Source organism: Oncorhynchus clarkii, chromosome 18 (genome assembly GCF_045791955.1).
Source record: "Oncorhynchus clarkii lewisi isolate Uvic-CL-2024 chromosome 18, UVic_Ocla_1.0, whole genome shotgun sequence".
Lineage (NCBI taxonomy): Eukaryota > Metazoa > Chordata > Actinopteri > Salmoniformes > Salmonidae > Oncorhynchus > Oncorhynchus clarkii.
The window spans coordinates 44,257,860-44,279,760 of NC_092164.1; the positions used below are offsets into that span (position 1 = coordinate 44,257,860).

At 42.0% G+C, this 21,901-nt stretch overlaps 3 protein-coding genes across 3 annotated transcripts in view; all 3 read left to right on the top strand.

The window, feature by feature from the left end:
- LOC139373555 (partitioning defective 6 homolog gamma-like) overlaps nt 1-5,124 on the top strand; it is a 44,446-nt gene extending 39,322 nt beyond the window's left edge. The window contains exon 3 of the mRNA XM_071114201.1: nt 2,040-5,124. Coding sequence (XP_070970302.1) covers nt 2,040-3,079 — 1,040 coding nt within the window. The 3' untranslated portion in view covers nt 3,080-5,124. The remainder of the gene's footprint in view (nt 1-2,039) is intronic.
- A 199-nt stretch (nt 5,125-5,323) lies between these two features.
- On the top strand, nt 5,324-9,726 carry LOC139373556 (biogenesis of lysosome-related organelles complex 1 subunit 4-like). The gene is made up of 5 exons (XM_071114202.1): nt 5,324-5,700; nt 5,862-5,933; nt 6,765-6,866; nt 7,022-7,156; nt 8,519-9,726. Exons 1-5 carry the CDS (start codon nt 5,401-5,403, stop codon nt 8,606-8,608), a joined length of 699 nt encoding a protein of 232 aa, XP_070970303.1. The 5' UTR covers nt 5,324-5,400; the 3' UTR covers nt 8,609-9,726.
- Nucleotides 9,727-9,959: 233 nt separating this feature from the next.
- LOC139372657 (nuclear transport factor 2-like) lies at nt 9,960-15,019 on the top strand. Its single transcript, XM_071112437.1, has 5 exons — nt 9,960-10,014; nt 10,430-10,550; nt 11,308-11,379; nt 11,482-11,580; nt 14,407-15,019. Exons 2-5 carry the CDS (start codon nt 10,452-10,454, stop codon nt 14,521-14,523), a joined length of 387 nt encoding a protein of 128 aa, XP_070968538.1. The 5' UTR covers nt 9,960-10,014; nt 10,430-10,451; the 3' UTR covers nt 14,524-15,019.
- The last annotated feature ends 6,882 nt before the right edge of the window (nt 15,020-21,901 follow it).

Consider the following 21,901-nt stretch of genomic DNA (forward strand, 5'->3'; position numbering starts at 1 on the left):
CAAGTGTCCACCCCAGGAGGGACTATGACTCGTGGCCCATTGCCATGGAAGTGGTGGATGTCCCCCCCCCCCGTAGGACCTCTAGTTCCTGTTCCTGCAGCACTTTGCTTCACACTGTCCGGACAAACTTCCTCCTTGGATCTGGATCAACACAGCTAGCAGTACAGACATGTCCTGAGAGGAAGATCACAGGATGAGTTTATTATGCCTGAGCAGTCCTCTCACTATCATACTGTTTCTCTGTTTCTGGCATTCTCTGTCTCTCCATGTCTCTCTTTATTTCTCTTCCTGTCATTGTCAAGCTGGATAGATAGTAGCTACCTAATGTAATTTTCAGTGAGTGTTTTACATTTTACAAGCGGAAGTGAATGAGAGAAATTGTGCAAATGAACAAAGTTGTGATGAATGCTTTTCTGAAGGAAGAGCATTATGTGTACAAGGAGCAGAGGGGAGAAGAAAGGAGGGGGGGGGATGCTAGTAGGAAGTACAGGGAAAGAAATGGCATCTGTACAGAACTCATCCAGAGCTTTTTGACTTTTCAAACACGGCAGAAAGACATAAGATATCTGATGGCAAAATTTTTGTGGTGAATTGCATACAGGTGTAACTTCATCACCTCATGTGCGCTGCACAACAGAGACTTACCAATAGATATACAATGCTTTGGACTCACCAGCTCCCGCTTTCTCATGTTATGCTATTTACAAACAAACACGTGACTGGCTCAACTGTTCATAATGTGAGGGGTGGAATGAAAAGGGCAATCTGCTTTGTCTCTGAACGTATTGCACAATTTGACTGTAGGTATTAACTTAAAAAGTTGCTATAAATATTCAAATGTATTGAACAACTTCAAAGAAGTAGTTTTGACAAACCATCCTGTGTTTTTTTTCCAAATACCCCAGTATATCGTATACCGCCTAAGCCTAGACATATTGGGTTGGTTGAAATGTTTTTATATATTTTTTGAACTGTGAAAATAGTTTTGCTTGAACACACTCCGTTGCCCTTGCTTGCAGACAGCGAGTCGTGTACAACTGAAGCTCAGAATGATCGGTATTCCAACTGTAATCCCATCCTGGTGTTTGATTACAACTGTTCTTCCTGTGGCTCTGGTCCACCCCACTGACTGCAGAGCTACACCAGACCAGCACAGCACTCGTCAGGCTTTCTCTACGGCCCAGAGTGCAACAGGGTCTGCCACAAGTTCAGCCCAGTTGAAGCTTTGTTCTGAAGTGGAGGGAAAGGATTTCACAGTAAACAAGCTGCGGAGTTTTAATGATAAACTTCCCTTTGTCTTCAACTCCTTGTGTGGGTGTTTCTTTAGAGTGGGACTGGTAAGCAGTCAGTACGCTGTGACTCTGGTCCCATTTTGGCCATGGTTTGGCTTGGCAGGCAGGCAGGGCCTCCCCAACAGCAGCTGTCTAAGCAGTACCAGTAAAGCGGGACAGCTCTGTCAGCACTGTCAGCACAGACAGGAACGCCCCACACACACACACACCCCCACGCTGTCAGCTCTGCTCTGCCCTCTCAGCGTTTTATTAATGACTCTAGGACTGCAATCTGGAATGTATTGGCAGCTTCACTATTCTGTTGTGTTGATGTCCCAAGTCTGGAATAAAGTTAATCTGTGTTCATGTTGTCATCTTGCAGTTTTATGTGTGTTTTGGTCATTTGTCCATTTTTAAAAACATGAAGGGTTGACGCTTGCTTTACCCAGAGGTAGAGTTAGAGGAGTTTGGACTAAGACCTGTTGACGTGTATGGTAATGAGCACTGCGTACATTTCTTGCTACAAATAAAACCTTTATGTATTGTGTTCTTTCAAAGGAAAACATCTGCTCACCATTTGAGGCTCATATGCTTCAAGTGAAGTGTCCCTGAGAGCTAAGCTGTAGTTCTGTTCCGTGAGCAGTTGTTTTCTCCTGTCTCCCAGAGGCCTTAAGGGGTTCTATATTTTCTGTGTTTCAGTTCTTAGCAGTTCTGTTCTGGGTTTCAGAAAAGGCTCTAACCAGTTCTATGTCTCCTGTTGTGTTTCAGAGGAGGTCGACTACAGCAGCTATGGGACTCACTCTCTGACCCGAAAGAAGAAGGCTGTGGTGGCGCTGCGGAATGACGTCAACAGGAAGCGACCTCACATCCGTATTGGCATGCCGCAGGACTTCCGGCCAGTCTCCTCCATCATCGATGTGGACATCTTGCCAGAGTCCCACCGCCGCGTTCGTCTCTACCGCCATGGTTCTGACAAACCCCTGGGGTTCTACATCCGGGATGGGACAAGCGTACGGGTGACGCCCCATGGCCTGGAGAAGGTGCCTGGGATTTTTATCTCCCGCATGGTGCCTGGGGGCCTGGCTGAGAGCACGGGCCTGCTGGCCGTCAATGACGAGGTCCTGGAGGTCAACGGCATTGAGGTGACTGGGAAGACGCTAGACCAGGTAACGGACATGATGATCGCCAACAGTCACAACCTGATTGTCACAGTGAAGCCGGTGAACCAGCGGAACAATGTGGTGCGAGCCAGCCGGATATCCGGCAGCTCCGGTCAGTCGTCAGACAGCAGCGGTTCCACTGGCTACCCCAGCCTGTCCACCGCAGCAATGGCGACCGGTGCCCATGGCTACCCCGACGAGCTGGAAAGCGATGAGGAGTCAGACATCGTTATCGAGAGCACCCTCAAGCGGCCGTCGAGGCGCTCCAGCGCATCAATGGTGTCCGTGGCTTCAAGAACGTCACGCTCCCATACCCAAGCCCCTCCCCAGGCCCCCGTGGAACCCACCAACCCCCCGATCCGACCCCTCTCTGTGGTTTCCACCTCCTCCCACTCCCAGCCCAGCCTCAATGGCCTTTCTCACCACGGCAGCCTCAGCTACATGCTGCACAGGGACCTGAACCTCCAGCAGCCCCAGTTACAGAACCCGCAGCATCACCAAACCCAGCACCACAGCAGCAACCCAGCCCTCCGGGAGAGCAACAGCAGCCTGCACAAAATCCTCAGCACCATGAGGACGGACCCTCGACACAGCCTGGCTCTGCCCCGGGGAGGGGTGGAAGAGGATGGCACCGTCATCACCCTATAATACACACACACACACCTACACTAATAATACACACATCCACACACACACACACACATTGGACGTGAGCTGGAGCATCCCCTGCCCGGTATACCCACCATGAGAATGAACGTTGTTCCTCAAACCTCCTACTAATTTTGTTACATTTTTTATAAAACAAATAAGGACAGTTTATTCTGTATTGTTTGAGTTTTAAGGTTTTCAATGTCTTGTAAATGAGCATTTTAGGCCACTAATGTGTAGGCCTGATGGGGTTCACCTGCTATCCTTTAGTGGCCACTTTTAATCTGAACCTCTATCTCCTTTTTGGGACCAACTTTGAGCTTTTGTTTTTAAGAACAATTCTATGTTTCTGTACAATGCTGCCTGTCTACTGATTCTCTTTATCTGTATTTTACCTGCGTATTCACAGGTGATTTATCTTCTCCAATAAATTATTCTAAGCTTTAATAAGGAGAAGTGTTGGATCATCACATGTACTAAAACTCTTACTTCCCTTACCAGCAGTCATTTATACCTGGTACATTTTGAACTGCTATCAAGCAATACTTCCTACACTGAACATAGTCTATATCCTGTTTCGTCTTCTCCACTGGTTGTCTGTTTTTGGAGCTCCAGGAATGCAACATGCTCTCTGGAAAAAAGCCACTATCTGACTAGCACCCCTCTCACTTCACCGCTAATGAATCCTTATCTTTACTGTTTACTCACCTGCTTAGCTGTGAACCCTGTTACAGCAGACAGGGGGATGTGAACCCTGTTACAGCAGCCAGGGATATGTGAACCCTGTTACAGCGGACAGGGGGATGTGAACCCTGTTACAGCAGACAGGGGGATGTGAACCCTGTTACAGCAGGCAGGACTGCTAAGAGGTGAAGGTGATAACACCTGAATCTGCATCTGCTTAACCTCACTCATTCACTTTCCTACACTGTGTTGGGCACACACATTGAGACCCATGTATGGATCCAGTGGTACTTTGGTTAACAAGCGTCTATCCATCCATCTATCCATCCATGGTATGGTTAACTTTCATAGAGTACATGGATTCTGTGGGACACTAAGCCATCATCCATAGGTGGTTTGATTTTTGTATGGGATTCTTCTCACCATTATTCACATTGTAGTTCAAGGCTTTTAAGCTGTCAAGGTTTGCAAAGTAATTTTTTTAACAGTCTTATTGTTTCAACGCTTTAAATCTCCAGGATTAACATTGGATTATCCACCCTATTTTGGTTCACAAATATGTCATTTGTGTTGCTCTTTCCTTTTCCTCTCCCCATAGGCTGCTTTGGTTACCTTGACACTGTTCTTATGATCATAGTGCGGTTATTCCATGCATATCTTTACTGTGCACAGTCAGTTCAACCCTGTTGAGTAGTGCTATAATGTGTTGGTCACTTCCCCCTTCTGGTAGTACCCTGTACCATCGATTGTGTGAGCCAACATATTCACGCCTAGGAAATATTACAGGTTTTATATTTATTACAGAAACATCTAGATTTTTCTGGAATAATGTCTAATGTTTTACTGTCTTTTTAATGTACATACGGATTTTATAATAGATTTTTACAAGGGAAAAACAATGACATAAGAACAAATAATTCCATGAGGTGTTATGGTACGAGGATGATTATGATGGGGAATATTTCAGCATATCATGTAAACTGGACTGTTTTTATTCTATGGGATGATGATGATGCTGTACAGACATTGCTATACATTCTCCACACTTATTGGAGAAAAGGTTTGTAAAACACTTTGTGCCTTTTAATTCATTTTAGTCCAGATATGTACTGAGCACTCAAATGTAAACAACAATTGAATGGATATTAGGGCTTGATCTGTAATTGCTCAATCAATATTTAGTAGGCCTAGTTGCTCTTTCAACATAGTAAACCGTAAGTATCACTTCAACTAATTTCCACAGTTGAAATTCAAACCCTTAATGCAATTAATTTGAATTGTATTGTGAATATTGTGTTTATATTTTCTTACTGTTTTGTACGTTTTGGGAGATACATTTTGAAATAAAGGTTTAAAATGCACTTGCTGTCCAGTTTTTCATTCCAATTTTCTACTGTGGAAAGTTGACTCATTGTTTCCTGTGTTTTTACACGTTTCTAATGGCGATTGAGTCATCAGATTTCAGTATTCAACTTCAGAGGAAATTAGTGAGAAAGAGCCCTGATTTAACATTGCGCCTTTTCGCTTAGCTCTACTTGATCCTTGTAAGCCGCCATCAACATATTCAACCACGTGATTTAATCAGCTGACAATCATAACACGGTAGCTGAAAACAAAAATAAACAAAAGGGGGAAAGATGGAGCCTAGGATGGAAAATAGGGTAGATGTTCTCTCCCCGCTGGAGGAGTCCAGTGCCGAGGTGAGTCGGGACAGTGGCATCGTGTCGCAGAGTGTGAGCAGTTTATCCATGTTGAGCGAGGCCCTAAGCAATGGTACCGTGTCGCAAAGCCCCAGCTTCGACGCAGCAGTCTTGCGGAGTCCGAGCTTCAACTCCGAGGAACCCGACACGGACCCAGACCACAACGAGGAGGATGATATCCTGAGACACACTACCCTAAGTTACTCCTCTTACATCAGAGATACTGCTGGAGACGAGGTTAGTATTAATCAACCTTTTTGATGGATGTAAAATATATAATACTGTCTATGCTGGGAGGTACAATAGCGCTAGCCAAAGCTAGCTATAACGGGATACGCGTGACAAGAGAAATGCCACTTGACTGGTTATAACCATGTCCTGCTTTCTATACCCCACAGATCCTGGGTTTGGAGAAAAGTCTGGAGGAAATGCTTACTAGGGTGGATGAATTTGTTGGAATGCTTGACATGGTACGTGCTCAAAGATAGATGAAATATGCATTTCGTTTACTTGAGTAATTTGTATTACACAAGGCTGAACTGCACTCTATTGTGTTTTTTAACAAGATACTTTCAGGAGCTGTAATTTGTATTTTCAAAATACTAATCCTTTTCTATACAATTTATTTTTTATAGGGCTTCAGTTTTGTGGGCCCCTCACCCTGCATTGGTATCAGAAGTCTGATGGCACTATGGTGTGATAAAATAATCTGCGAAATCAGGGCTGTCCAACCCTGATCCTGGAGAGCTGCCATCCTGTAGGTTTTCACTCCAACCCTAATCTAGCACACCTGATTTGTAATAATTAGCTGGTTGATAAACTGAACCAGGTTAGTGACAACTGTGGTTGGAGCGAAAAGATACAAGGTACCTCTCCAGGAACAGGGTTGGACACCCCTGTGCCGAATTAACTGCAAATAATTGTATATGTAAAAATTGACATTTGCAAAACATGCTGAGTATTATTGTAATGAGTTCTGACTGACACAAGGCTAATAATACCCAGTGTGCTTTGCAGTTCATTTTGGTATGTTCATTTTCACATTTTGGTAATTTAACTGACGCTTATCCAGAGTGACTAACAGTCAGTGCATTCAACTAGAGCAAGTCAAATGTTTCTGTAACCGTTACTTATTGAGAATGTTGTTGCTGTTTGGGCCGACTACTTGGAAATGTATTTCTGTATTTTGTAGTTTGATACATAGCTTTTTATGGTATATTGCCATTTGTGCGCATCCCTGTATGTACTGCTCATGTCTGTGAAAGTGGGTGAGAAATTAAATTTTCTTGTTCTGGTTATAGATCCGCAACGACACATCACAGATTGTCAACGAGAACCTACCTCAAATACATAGAAAATCAGAAGAGATGAGACAAATATACAGAAAGATTGACAAGTTGGATGTAAGTGTGATTTACTTAACGTAATTGTTAATGACCAGGGTGATGTCATTGAAATCCTGACAGGATCTGTGTACCAAATTACACCCTATTCTCTATATTTGGTGCACAGATATGGTAGTTCTGTATCTGACCCTGTTCCCTGGTGTTGTGTCCAGGTGTTTGTGAAGATGGTGGGTGCCAATGTGAATGTCATGGAGGAGCATGTCACTCAGGCAGAGAAGGAACAAGGAACCCTGCCGGGCGCCTTCAGAAAGATCTTCCGTACCATTAGTGTCCCGAGCTTTCTAAATGTGAGGAGTCAATCAATCAATGCACATCTCAGTCAACCATTAAGGCAATATCCATTTGGAGTGTAAATGCTGTATTCCTAAACTTAATCACTATCCCCCTGAACCAGTATCTCTGTGTTTTTTATTTTATTTAACCATTATTTAACTAGACAAGTCAGTTCTGAACAAATTATTATTTACAATGACGGCTTAACCTGGCCTAACCCGCACAATGCTGGGCAAATTGTGCGCCGCCCTATGGGACTCCCAATCACGACCGGGTGTGTTACAGCCTGGAATCGAACCAGGGTCTGTAGTGACGCCTCTAGCAAAGTCTTCTGTAACACCCAAGAAGTTCCAACTCAAACTGTCATTCACCAGCTCCGCAAGCGTTATAATGTCAAAATACATTTGCTGATCACCAATTGTGGAGTTTCGCTGAGCAACTATCTTCATTTTCTCCAGTTACGGCCGGTATGTACTTCCAAAAAAAGGTATAAATAAGAATGTACAAGCATCTGAAAAAAAGCCTATTTGGCACCTCCAATCACTCATTATTGCCACGCACAGGTCGGAAGTCTATAACAGCTCAAAACATTGGAGGTGCCGAAGAGGCATTTTTTTCAGTTGCTTATACAAAATGTCCATAACATCAGTACATCAAAATCAAATGTTTCTTGTCACATGGGGGCAGCAGGTAGCCTAGTTAGAGTGTTGGACTAGTAACCGAAAGGTTGCAAGATCGAATCCCCAAGCTGACAAGGTAAAAATCTGTCGTTCTGCCTTTGAACAAGGCAGTTAACCCACTGTTCCTAGGCCGTCATTGAAAATAATAATTTGTTCTTAACTGAGTTGCCTAGTTAAATAAAAGTTTAAAAAATACATGAAATGCTGAATACAACAGTTGTAAACCTTACTGTGAAACACGACCCTGCCAAGCGACACACTGCTTGCTTAGCCCGGAAGCCAGCCGGACCAATGTGTCAGAGGGAACACTATACAACTGGTGACTGAAGTCAGCGTGCATGCACCTGGCCCGCCACAAGGAATCACTAGAGCGCGATGGGACAAGGACATCCCGACCGGCCAAACCCTCCCCTAACCTGGACAACGCTGGCCCAATTGTGCGCCGCCTCATGGGTCTCCCGGTCGTGGCTGGCTGCGACACAGCCTGGGGTCGAACCCGGGTGTGTAGTGACACCTTAGACTGCTGTGCCACTCGGGAGACTCTATAATAATTAAATGTTAGTTGTCCATTGCTCTGTGGATATATTTGTATTTTCAGAACTGCATTGTTGGTTAAGGGCTTGTAAGTAAGCATTTCACGGTTGTATTTGGCACGTGACTTAATTTAATTTAAATCCATAACTTTTGTCTCTACAGAAACCAGCCAGCCCCAGTAGGCAGCAGCATCAGGAGCTTCCCCCAGTGTTGAGAACAGATGATTATTTCATCTCACACCCAGGACACTGAAAGCTTGTCTCAAATAGCACCCTATTCCTTACATATTGTATTACCCATTGTTTTCTGGTCAACAATAGTGCACTATATAGGGAATAGGGTGCCATTTTAGGAGGCTATTTGAAACAGATGCCTACAGCTCCCACACATCGCACATGCAATGGTCAGCCTGACTCCTCTTCAGGTGACCTCAGTCTGTATGGCTGTCTTAACTGGACCAGAGCCATAGATGGATACGGCTCTGGACCTGACTATAGACAATAATACTAGTGTCCTCTGGACTGGAGGATCTGACAGTACAACAGTTTCAACAAGCAATATAGTGTTGGCTCTCAAGACGCTGAAAAAATCAGACGATGCAGACACCTGAAAAAGGAAAATTGTGTTATTGATCTGAAGACTTCTTCTTCAAGATTCAAGTGCCTCTGAGTGTTTCCCTTTATTTTATTGCGTGGTCACCTGTTCAATTAAATTGCTATAAGGAAAATGTTATTAATCATCACACTTGTACTCTCACCAATCGTATGATTTGAAGTATATGATGTTCAAGCTTGAGTAAACCTTAACATGATGTTTTTATAATGCTATTGTTTCCTGTTTGTATGGCCTAATACTGGAGTGGAATTGGCACTTAGTAATTCTCAACACACTGCACCAAGCAACATTTATTTGTTGAACATATTTTGTCATAGTTGTATATTATTTGATACTTTTGTCACTCATGATCATCATACTAAATAATTATCAACAAAGTGGTTTCTTCCTTATTGACTTTATCAGTAAACCATCTGGAAAGCTGTTACTGAGTTTCACACCACCACAGATATCAAAATATATCAGAGGAATACACAGCTAGCTGCTACATAAAGCACTTGTTGAAAACTAAACTATTTTATGTCACTTTCTCCTTGCTACAAAGAGCTCATGTGTAAAATAACTAATAACTAAATAAAAATGTGTTCTTAACTGACTTGCCTAGTTAAATAAAGGCTAAATTAAAAACATCTGATTCTCAATGCTATATAAAAGTATACATTGTCATATCCATTAACTCACAGTTGTCCATGTAGGAATTTGTTCTTAACTGACTTGCCTGGTTAAATAAAACATATTCTCAATGTTATACAAAAGTATTAATTGTCATTAAACGTAACATTTAATATACATTTCATTATCAATGGGCTGAAAATAATTGAGCTACCAAGGTTGGTTGCACTTTGGTATTTCTCCCAAATCATTTTGATGGAAACGCCCGTTTGGGTGCCATTCCCGCTCGTAGGTACCCGCCAATCAAGCCGAAGAGCGCATCTATTGGTTGTTTGGCCCCAGCATATGACAACACAAGTTTTTTTCTCCGGATGAAGCGGGAGAGACCTGTTGTGCATCCACACTGGATTACTAGCAAGTTGCATATTAAGGTAAGTTCCATATGAAGTTTTACACAACTATTCAACAATAAAACATGTAGTTTATAGGGGAAATTATTCTTTGCAACACAAAGTAAAAGTTTAGTTGTCTTTTTCTGAGTGGAATAATGTACTGACATTAAACTAGTTAGCGAGCTAGCTTGCTACTGTATATAACTAGTTCGCTATGTAACGCAGTATTCATTCCGTTAACTGACGTTAGCTAGTGTTTCCAGTTTTGAGATCTAGCTAGCTAGTTAGCCATTCTCGTGCTCATGTTCTCTTGATAAGTGGATAAATACATGATGACAAACTGTGAAGTTTTATCTTTTCCATTCATTATAATTCAGAATGATTCTGCAACACGTGGAATGTGCTCATCAGAGATGTTGGCTACGTCATATTCAAGTCGCATTTTCCTCTCCAGATTCCTACCTGCACTTTGAATCATGGCAAGCAAACCGGTTTGGGAGCAGATAGGTGCAGGCTTTGTGCAACATTATTACCAACAGTTTGATTCTGATAGAACCAAACTCGCCGATCTCTATGTGAGTATTTACATTTCAACACAGTTAGAGATGTGTAATGGTGTTTCATGGACCAACCTTGTCATCTGGAAACCTGGGGTGACTCTCCTCTCTTAATTCCTTGCCTACTTCACTTGGACTCTCTCCTTCAAATAACCCTACAGTTTTCAGCTTTGCTCATGTGAACCACAATCCCAACGCTGTGTTTTAACGTTTAGAAACGTCAATCATTGCTTACAATATGGCTTCTGAAACATATGGCCCTTTCATCATCGAGAAAAAAAGCATTAAAATAAAGATACTTACTGTTGCAATTTTTCAAGATCCATACAGCTATGGGTACTGCAAGCGATGCGTGTTAATGTTCAGATTGAGTGTCAGGACTCTTAACTCCCCTGTACAGAAGATGTGTAATGGATTGGAATTGAGTCATGTTGAGTCATGTTCAAGGGCTATCCTCCGAAGTGCTTTGAGAAAGTGGCATGGATGAGAGGATAGAAGGAATCGAGGAAAACTTTTGAGATGGACCCATGGGGTGTATCCATTGGTCAAATTCCGTTGCAAAACATTTGGGTTGGTAACCGTTTACTCCAAGCGGAAAACATTTTACAACGAAAACAACAATTTCTATTGGTCTAATTCAGGTAGGTCCCTCCCATTCCGCAAATCGTCTTGCAACGGAATCTAACTAATGAATACACAGCTGCTCATGTTGTTCAGTGTGTAACTGATGTGAGAGCTCGCTGTCTTAAAAAATTATTGATGTTTGTGTGTCCAGACTGATGCGTCATGTTTAACATGGGAAGGAGTTGGTTTCCAGGGGCATAAAGCCATTATGGAGAAGATCACTGTAAGTGGCATCTTCATTTAAACTTCAAAGTAATTATAATGTATAGCCTAATTATTTTAACATGGTACAGACATAAAATACCTCTTCTCTCCCTTACTGCAGAGCTTACCGTTCCAGTCAATTCAGCACAGCATCACCGCACAGGACCACCAGCCCACGCCAGACAGCTGTGTAATGAGCATGGTGATGGGACAGCTCAAGGTAGGTCATTTCAAAAGTAGTGGACACACGTTGAGTGACTTGCTGGTGTAACAGGGAGGTCGTACCAGAAACTCACCCACAGCTTGAGGTGGCGCCAGTGATTTGCATCCTTTTCAGTGGCACAACTGGTGTATATATTGTCAAGTTGACAGTCATGTGTGTTAACTGTTTGTAGCAGAGGATTGTAGTCAAGCCAAGTCAGAGGCGAGTTGAGAGAATAAGCTAACACAGTGACGCGGGTTACAGTGGTGCCGTGACCTGGATCCACAGTTAAGCTTAGATCAACGGCTGGGGTCAATGTAGTGCAAGTTTAGAGGGCCGAGAGTAACTGAGTGACATCGAACCAGAAACTCACCAACTGCTTGAAATGACCCTACTTTAAGCCCAGTCAAAGACAAGTTGAGGAAAGGAAAGAAGCTGCTAAGCTAGCATAGTGACACTGGTGAACCTGGGTACAAAAAATGCCACGAAATAAAGATGGATATCTGCACACTTGGGCTGAAACGTTGCACAATAAATTGCAGGAACATTCATCGGTGTCTTTGTTTCACCGCTGAACATGGAAGGAGCTGCTCCTGTTTTCATTTTAATACCACTTAAAGACACTTGAGCTTAACTGTAATCAATTTTAGAATCAAATCGATGGTTCTTATTGTGGTTAATTTCTACTGTATGTAATGATTAGGGTTGCACATTTTGGGGAATATTCAGAGGGAAACTTTCCATGGGAATTAACGGAAATATATATACAAATTAATATATTTTTAAATGTAATGTTTTTTTGCATTGGATATTTACCATGTCATATGGAGACATATTTTTACCTTGAGTAGACATAATTGCAAATGATTAAATCCTTCCAATAGAAATAAACAATTTAGTTACGAATTTAACTTTAATTAAATTAGTTGACTCTTCACATGGGAGGATTTCACTGAACAACAAAAGAAAAGGAATATTGAATGATCCTCAATGATCCATCGCATCTCCCAAAAACATTTTCAACATAAATCTGTAAAATGATAGTCCAGAAACTAAAGCTATGGTTGTCTTCCTCTCAAGCTTCCATGAGTTCTCCCTGGACCTCCTCAATGTCCACCTCTTGAACATCAGACTCTGAGGCCTCATCTTCACTGTCAATTTCCAACCTTGTTGAGAATGGCTTGTTGTCAGGCTCAAAAAGCCTCAAATTTGCCTGGATGGCCACCAATTTTTCAACCCTTGTATTGTTCAGCCTGTTGCATGCTTTGGTGTGTGTGTTCCCAAACAAGGACCAGTTGCGCTCTGAGGGGGTGGGATTTGGAGGATGATGGAGGCAACAGGGGAAAGAGCCTCAGATCCACAAAGACCCTTCCACCAGGTGGCTGATGAGATATGTTGGCACGAGTGCCATATTGCATCTCCATCCCAAAGCCCTTGCTTGGAAGTGTACTTCAGTGATCGGCAGCTTACCGATCACTGTACCTGTACATAGCCAAACTGTAAATAGCACACCCAACTACCTTATCCCCATATTGTTACTGATCTTTCTCACCCAGTATCTCTACTTGCCCATCATCTGCACATCAATCACTCCAGTGTTAATGCTAAATTGTAATTATTTCACATCCATTGCCTATTTATTGCCTTACCTCCCTACTCTTCTACATTTGCACACAGTGTACATATATTTTTCTATTGTGTTATTGACTTATTGACTGTGTTTATGTGTAACTGCTGTTTTTGTCGCACTGCTTTGCTTTATTTTGGTCAGGTCGCAGTTGTAAATGAGAACATGTTCTCAACTGGCCTACTTGGTTAAATAACGGTGAAATAAAAACTTTGCCAGACTGCCAAGAACCTTGCCCTCATCCAGGCCAAGGTGGCGAGACACGGTAGTAATGACACCATAGGCCTTGTTGATCGCTGCATCAGACAGGATGCTCTTGCCAGCATACCAACATGTACGCTGCGGTGTGTATTGGCTTTTTGATGTATTTCAGAACTGCAGATTCCTCTGCTTGGAGCAACAGTGAAGTGGGCAGGGCTGTACGGATTTCTTCTCTTACATCTGCAAGCAGAGTCTGAACATCAGACAGGATGGCATTGTCTCTCTCAATCCGTGCAATGGCTATTGCTGTAGGTTTCAGGAGTTTCAGGCTGCTTATCACTCTCTCCCAAAACACATCATCCAGGAGAATCCTCTTGATGGGGCTGTTTATATCGGCAGACTGTGATATGGCCAATTCTTGGAGACTCCTTCCCCTCCAGGAGACTGTCAAACATGATGACAACACCACCCCAACGGGTGTTGCAGGGCAACTTCAATGTGTTGCTCTTATACTTCACACTGCTTGGTGAGGTAGATTGATGCCATAACTTGATGACTACTATTTACTAGTTAACAAAAAATGTATGTCATAAAATATATTCATCCCACCCAGTACTGTAATAACTTACCAGAAAGCATTTAGTCTTTGGCTCAGACAGTGTAGTAGTGTGGACTCAATAGCATCTCATTAGTGTGCAAGATCTTGAGAATCAGCTGTACATGCGATGGACGAAAGCACTGTGCATGCAGAGGGTTGCAGTTCCATTGTATTGCAGACAGTTTAACCAAAATATGCCACAAGACCTAGAATTGCCTTACATGTATAATACAATAAAGGTTCACCTTTATAAGCTAACGTTTTGGTGAATTTAAGCAAAATTCCAGGTCTTAACTTCACATGGAAAATTTCCTGAACATTTCCAGAAAGTTTCAGACCCTTTGCAACCCTAATAATGATAGATTAGTAAATTATATTGGTAGAGGATGATGCTCATCTGTTCTCTTTTCTTTAAAAGGCTGACACGGACCAGGTGATGGGTTTTCAACAAACGTTCCTGCTGAAGAACGTGGACAACAAATGGATCTGCACAAATGACATGTTCAGATTGGCACTACATAACTTTGGAGCATAGGAGGAAATGGAAGGATCATGTACCTTCCACAGAGTTAGCTTTTTATATTACTTTTCAACTTTACGTGTGTGTGAGAGAATGATTGTCAGATTCTTGTCTTCAATAAACTCATTAACCAGTTATTCTGTATTAGGAGGAAATTGAGACACAAATTCTGCACAGTTAACTGCATACTGTTACAGTGGTGGTGAATTGTGATGTCCAGACTAGAGGTCTACCGATTATGATTTGTCAAGGCCGATACTGATTAATCGGCCAATTTTTAAAATGTGTGTGTATATATATATATATATATATATATAAAATACACATTTTTGTAATAATGACAATTGCAACAATACTGAATGAACACTTTCATTTTAACTTAATATAATACATATGGGCTTTTGGATGGGTGTTCTTAAGGTGATTCCACAGGTTGGTGGTATTTTTTTATTTAGCTGTTGCTGACCCCTTGCTTACATCTTTATCACAAATAAGACACCTTGCTTTCCCTGGTGCCACACAGTCCCACACTGGTGCTTTGCTTTTCTCTGCCATCTGTAAAGACAATGATACTGAAGAGTCTGCTTAGGAAATACTCTCATCTATTTGAATAAAAATAGAGTTTAAGTTACCTGTGATGAATGTTGAAAACAAAAACTAATTTCTATATGCAGGAAATCCTATTTTAATAATGGACATGGTAAGAATTGACTACCAAAGTGCGAGTCATAATTCCCATGACACCTAGCAAAATCTGAAAAGCGGTTCCTTCATTCATTCCATAGGATATTTTTAGATTCACTTAAAATAAGGTCTGTGTTTCGTGTAAGCTTACACCACCTTGCCAATTTTATAACTGTAGATATCCATAGGACAAGGTAACTCTGATCAATATTGGCTAAATATAAGCGAAGATCATTTTTTTTTTGTAGAGTGGATTTATGAAAATATGTTGACAAACGTTACCTTACTCTAGTGAGATTTACACGGGTATCAAAACCCCGAGGCGGTTTAAGCCTGCACGAAACACAGACATTATTTGAAGTAGATCAAGACATTCTCTATGGAAGACAGGAACGGTAAAATAACGAAGAAACTCCTTTCAAATTTAGCCGCAAGTTATTACAGGAATTACAACGCGTCAACTATTTCTCTCTAAACCATATACCTTTGACTATTACGAGCCTGCTGCTGCCTACCACCCCTCAGTCAGACTGCTCTATCAAATATCAAATCATAGATTTAACTATAATAAACACACAGAAATACGAGCCTTAGGTCAAATCTGGAAACTATCACCTCGAAAACCGTTCCGTATTTTCTCTAACGGGTGGGATCCATGAGTCTAAATATTCCTGTCACATTGCACAACCTTCAATGTTGTGGCATAATTACGTAAAATTCTGGCAAATTAGTTCGCAAAGAGCCAGGCGGCCCAAACTGTTGCATATAACCTGACTCTGCGTGCAATGAACACAAGAGAAATGACAATTTCACCTGGTTAATGCCTGCTAACCTGGATTTATTTTAGCTAAATATGCAGGTTTAAAAATGTATACTTGTGTATTGATTTTAAGAAAGACATTGATGTTTATGGTTAAGTACACATTGGAGCAAAGACAGTCGTTGATTGATTGTTTTTTATAAGATACGTTTAATGCTAGCTAGCAACTTACCTTGGCTTACTGCATTTGCGTAACAGGCAAATGTTGGACTAGTTAACTGTAAGGTTGCAAGATTGGTTCCCCTGAGCTGACAAGGTAAAAAAAATCTGTTGTTTTGCCTCGTTCCTAGGCCGTCATTGAAATTAAGAATGTGTTCTTAACTGACTTGCCTAGTTAAATAAAGATTAAATAAAGGTGTATAAAAAAAAAATGGCACCCAGAATAACCGATTTCCGATTGTTATAAAAACTTGACATCGGCCCTAATTAATCGGCCATTCCGATTAATTGGTCGACCTCTAGTCCAGACATGGTGCACAGGAATACAACATAATTAATTCATTCCCAAATACGTTTCTGGTACGATTTGCCTTATTCTGTTATTCAAACTATAGTATTAGTTCCCAATATTGGATAACATTTCATCCATACATGCCTTGTTATTAGGAAATGGCACCCTATAAAACCCTCAAACTCTACTTTGGACCGCGAAGCCAGTTCCACAGCATTTTCATTGTTCCTTTATAAATCAGGGACTGATTTAGACCTGGGACACCAGGCATGAGTAATTCAGGTAGAACAGAAAACCAGGAGGCGCTGGGCCTCGTAGGGTAAGAGTCGAGTATCCCTTCTATAAAGTATAGGGTACCATTTCAAACGCAGTTTAACTAGGGAAGATCTCAATTGGATACTCCTCGCGTCCTCTCATCTCCTCAAAACCAATTAGATGAGAAAGCCAGAGGTCCCTCCCCTCTGACCTCCAATGGGTTGAGTAGGAGACAAGTGGAGGATGTGAGGATTATGCAATTGATCTTCCCATAGTCTCCTGCAAAGGTATAAACTGCCTCCTCCAGCGGCACGCCAGCTGCAGTGTACCGATCGCTGCAGCTGTACACAGCCCATCTGTAAATAGCCCATCCAACTACCTACCTACCTCATCCCCATATTTGTTTTTGTTTTTCTGCTCTTTTGCACACCAGTATTTCTACTTGCACATCCTCATCTGCACATACATCACTCCAGTGTAAATTGCTAAATTGTAATTACCTCGCCACTATTGGCCTATTTATTGCCTTACCTCCTTACTTCATTCGCACACACTGTATACAGATTTTTCTATTGTGTTATTGACTATGATTGTTTATCCCATGTGTAACTCTGTTTGTTGCACTGCTTTGCTTTCTTGGACAGGTTGCAGTTGTAAATGAGAACTTGTTCTCAACTGGCCTACCTGGTTTTTTATTTTTTTATTTCACCTTTATTTAACCAGGTAGGCAAGTTGAGAACAAGTTCTCATTTACAACTGCGACCTGTCCAAGAAAGCAAAGCAGTTCGACACATACAACGACACAGAGTTACACATGGAGTAAAACAAACATACAGTCAATAATACAGTATAAACAAGTCTATATATGATGTGAGCAAATGAGGTGAGATAAGGGAGGTAAAGGCAAAAAAGGCCATGGTGGCAAAGTAAATACAATATAGCAAGTTTAACACTGGAATGGTAGATTTCCAATGGAAGAATGTGCAAAGTAGAAATACAAATAATGGGGTGCAAAGGAGCAAAATTAATTAATTAATTAAATACAGTAGGGAAAGAGGTAGTTGTTTGGGCTAAATTATAGGTGGGCTATGTACAGATGCAGTAATCTGTGAACTGCTCTGACAGTTGGTGCTTAAAGCTAGTGAGGGAGATTCTCGATTGGATTCAGGTCTGGACTTTGACTTGGCCATTCTAACACCTGGATATGTTTATTTTTGAACCATTCCATTGTAGATTTTGCTTTATGTTTTGGATCATTGTCTTGTTGGAAGACAAATCTCCGTCCCAGTCTCAGGTCTTTTGCAGACTCCATCAGGTTTTCTTCCAGAACGGTCCTGTATTTGGCTCCATCCATCTTCCCATCAATTTTAACCATCTTCCCTGTCCCTGCTGAAGAAAAGCAGGCCCAAACCATGATGCTGCCACCACCATGTTTGACAGTGGGGATGGTGTGTTCGGCTGTGTTGCTTTTACGCCAAACATAACGTTTTGCATTGTTGCCAAAAAGTTCAATTTTGGTTTCATCTGACCAGAGCACCTTCTTCCACATGTTTGGTGTGTCTCCCAGGTGGCTTGTGGCAAACTTTAAACGACACTGTTTATGGATATCTTTAAGAAATGGCTTTCTTCTTGCCACTCTTCCATAAAGGCCAGATTTGTGCAATATACGACTGATTGTTGTCCTATAGACAGAGTCTCCCACCTCAGCTGTAGATCTCTGCAGTTCATCCAGAGTGATCATGGGCCTCTTGGCTGCATCTCTGATCAGTCTTCTCCTTGTATGAGCTGAAAGTTTAGAGGGACGGCCAGGTCTTGGTAGATTTGCAGTGGTCTGATACTCCTTCCATTTCAATATTATCGCTTGCACAGTGCTCCTTGGGATGTTTAAAGCTTGGGAAATCTTTTTGTATCCAAATCCGGCTTTAAACTTCTTCACAACAGTATCTCGGACCTGCCTGGTGTGTTCCTTGTTCTTCATGATGCTCTCTGCGCTTTTAACGGACCTCTGAGACTATCACAGTGCAGGTGCATTTATACGGAGACTTGATTACACACAGGTGGATTGTTTTTATCATCATTAGTCATTTAGGTCAACATTGGATCATTCAGAGATCCTCACTGAACTTCTGGAGAGAGTTTGCTGCACTGAAAGTAAAGGGGCTGAATAATTTTGCACGCCCAATTTTTCAGTTTTTGATTTGTTAAAAAAGTTTGAAATATCCAATAAATGTCGTTCCACTTCATGATTGTGTTCCACTTGTTGTTGATTCTTCACCAAAAAATACAGTTTTATATCTTTATGTTTGAAGCCTGAAATGTGGCAAAAGGTCGCAAAGTTCAAGGGGGCCGAATACTTTCGCAAGGCACTGTACCTGCTGGAGCGTGTGCTACAGGTGGGAGATGCTATGGTGACCAGCGAGCTGAGATAAGGGGGACTTTACCTAGCAGGGTCTTGTAGATGACATGGAGCCAGTGGGTTTGGCGACGAGTATGAAGCGAGGGCCAGCCAACGAGAGCGTACAGGTCGCAATGGTGGGTAGTATATGGGGCTTTGGTGACAAAACGGATTGCACTGTGATAGACTGCATCCAATTTGTTGAGTAGGGTATAGGAGGCTATTTTGTAAATGACATCGCCAAAGTCGAGGATTGGTAGGATGGTCAGTTTTACAAGGGTATGCTTGGCAGCATGAGTGAAGGATTCTTTGTTGCGAAATAGGAAGCCAATTCTAGATTTAACTTTGGATTGGAGATGTTTGATATGGGTCTGGAAGGAGAGTTTACAGTCTAACCAGACACCTAAGTACTAAGTATTTGTAGTTGTCCACGTATTCTAAGTCAGAGCCATCCAGAGTAGTGATGTTGGACAGGCGGGTAGGTGCAGGTAGCGATCGGTTGAAGAGCATGCATTTAGTTTTACTTGTATTTAAGAGCAATTGGAGGCCACGGAAGGAGAGTTGTATGGCATTGGTTAAATAAAGGTGAAATAAATTATTATTATTTTTAAAATTTGACCTGCTTTTCTCCCCAATTTTGTGGTATCCAATTGTTAGGAGTTACTATCTTGTCTCATCGCTACAACTTCCCGTACGGGCTTGGGAGAGGCGAAGGTCGAAAGCCATGCGTCCTCCAAAACACAACCCAACCAAGCCAAGCCTCACTGCTTCTTAACACAGCGCGCATCCAACCCGGAAGCCAGCCGCACCAATGTGTCGGAGTTAGGACCTGGCGACCTGGTTAGCGTGCACTGCGCCCGGCCCACCACAGGAGTCGCTAGTGCGCGATTTGACAAGGATATCCCTACCGGCCAAACCCTCCCTAACCCGGACGACGCTAGGCCAATTGTGCGTCGCCCCACAGACCTCCCGGTCGTGGCCGGCTGAGACAGAGCCTGGGCGCGAACCCTCAGTTAAGAACAAATTCTTATTTATAATGACTGCCTACCCCGGCCAAACTAGGACGACGCTGGGCCAGTTGTGCGCCACCCTATGGTACTCTCAATCACGGCCGGATGTGAAACAGCCTGGATTCAAACCAGGAACTGTAGTGACGCCTCTTGCACTGAAATACAGTGCCTTAGTCCGCTGCGCCACTCGGGTTTGATGCTGATCATGTGAAGCACATGCTCAAATGAAGGCTAGCCAGCTTCATCCTCACTGTTTTCAGTTTCCTTTTTGTGTTATTAAGATCCCTTGACCCACAACCTTATACACTTTTATAGTAATGCATGTCAACCATCATGTAAACTCCTATAAGTTGACCAGGCTATGTGTATGTTGTCCTGCAACACAAAACAAATGTCTGCTTCTGAAATGGCACCGTATATACTTCCTATATGGTGCAATATTTTTGACCAGGGCAAGTAGTGCCCTATATAGGGAATAGGGTGCCATTTCAGATGCAGTCAAGCAAATTATGACGGCTTAAGATCAAGACATAGGCCCAGATTACCTATTGAGTAGTAAATGCAACCCAGACACCAAATCCTCTGACAGGAAGATGAGCAAAACTTTGTGAGTTCCTCACCTGGTCATCAATCAAGTACAAGGAAGAAGCGAAAAACCCCAGACACTAGGCCCACTGTGGAATGAGTTTGACACAATGTACACTGTCATCTCGCTACCATGACTGGCCCCTTGTTCACATATTGAGTAATTTCACACTCAATGCCATTGAGTATTGCTCTTGAAAATATATTTCCATCATGAGGAATACAATAATACGTAAAGAATGCTGAGTTTTTCTTTGAGGAGATAACAGTAGCCTGTAACAATTTTAGGCTAGGTCAGCAATAATAGTGTTGGCCTCCAGGGGGCGATCACAGTTGGCCAGAAGTTATTTATTTTCAACTGAAGGTGGCGATGCAACTGTTGACAATAGAACCCTGACTATAGGAGTGAAAGTTGAGGAAAGTCCAACTTTACGAAATGTACCAGCAACATGTTAACCAATTGGGTTGAATTGTTTGATTTGTGCAAATGAAAGGCATATGCGCAAAAATAGTTGATAAGGTTGTTTTAAGGGCCTTCAAGAGATGGTCGCCTAGTGACTGGTGAGTGACTACGGCATTAGGGCACCAATCAAGACATTTACAAGCATATATGATGAACCAATTAACAATTTGTAAATCTGTGTTTATGTCTTGTTATCGAAGATAGTTTTACCGAATGGTGGTGATTGAATAGCTTTACATGGCGAGCCAAATTTCACTGGGGCTAGACCTTTGGATTTATCATTTTTTGCATAACATTCAAAATATAACGATAAAAATTGTTATTCTTGATTTTTACCTTTGAAATACCATTGCAAAATTTATTCTTTGCCATTAATTCATTATCATAAAGATAGCTACATACTCACGTTCTTACAAAAACATTTTCTTCAAATAATGGACTGGAAGAGTCGTCTACTATTGGCTGATGAACAGTGGCATGATATGACGTCACCATACTCTCTTTGGCCCTCCCCTTTGCCTCAATAACCGGACAGCCTATTGGTTGTTTTGAATTGTACCATGTGACTAGCTAGCTTTTTCCATAGCCTTCATTTTGTCTGTAGCCACTCCCACATCTCTTTAGTGCTCTTATATAAATGTTTATTAGCCCAATTAACTAATCAATTAAGCGTGAAATGGATTTAAATCTCTACGAACCTTCCAACTATGTTTGGAACATTCCTCAATTT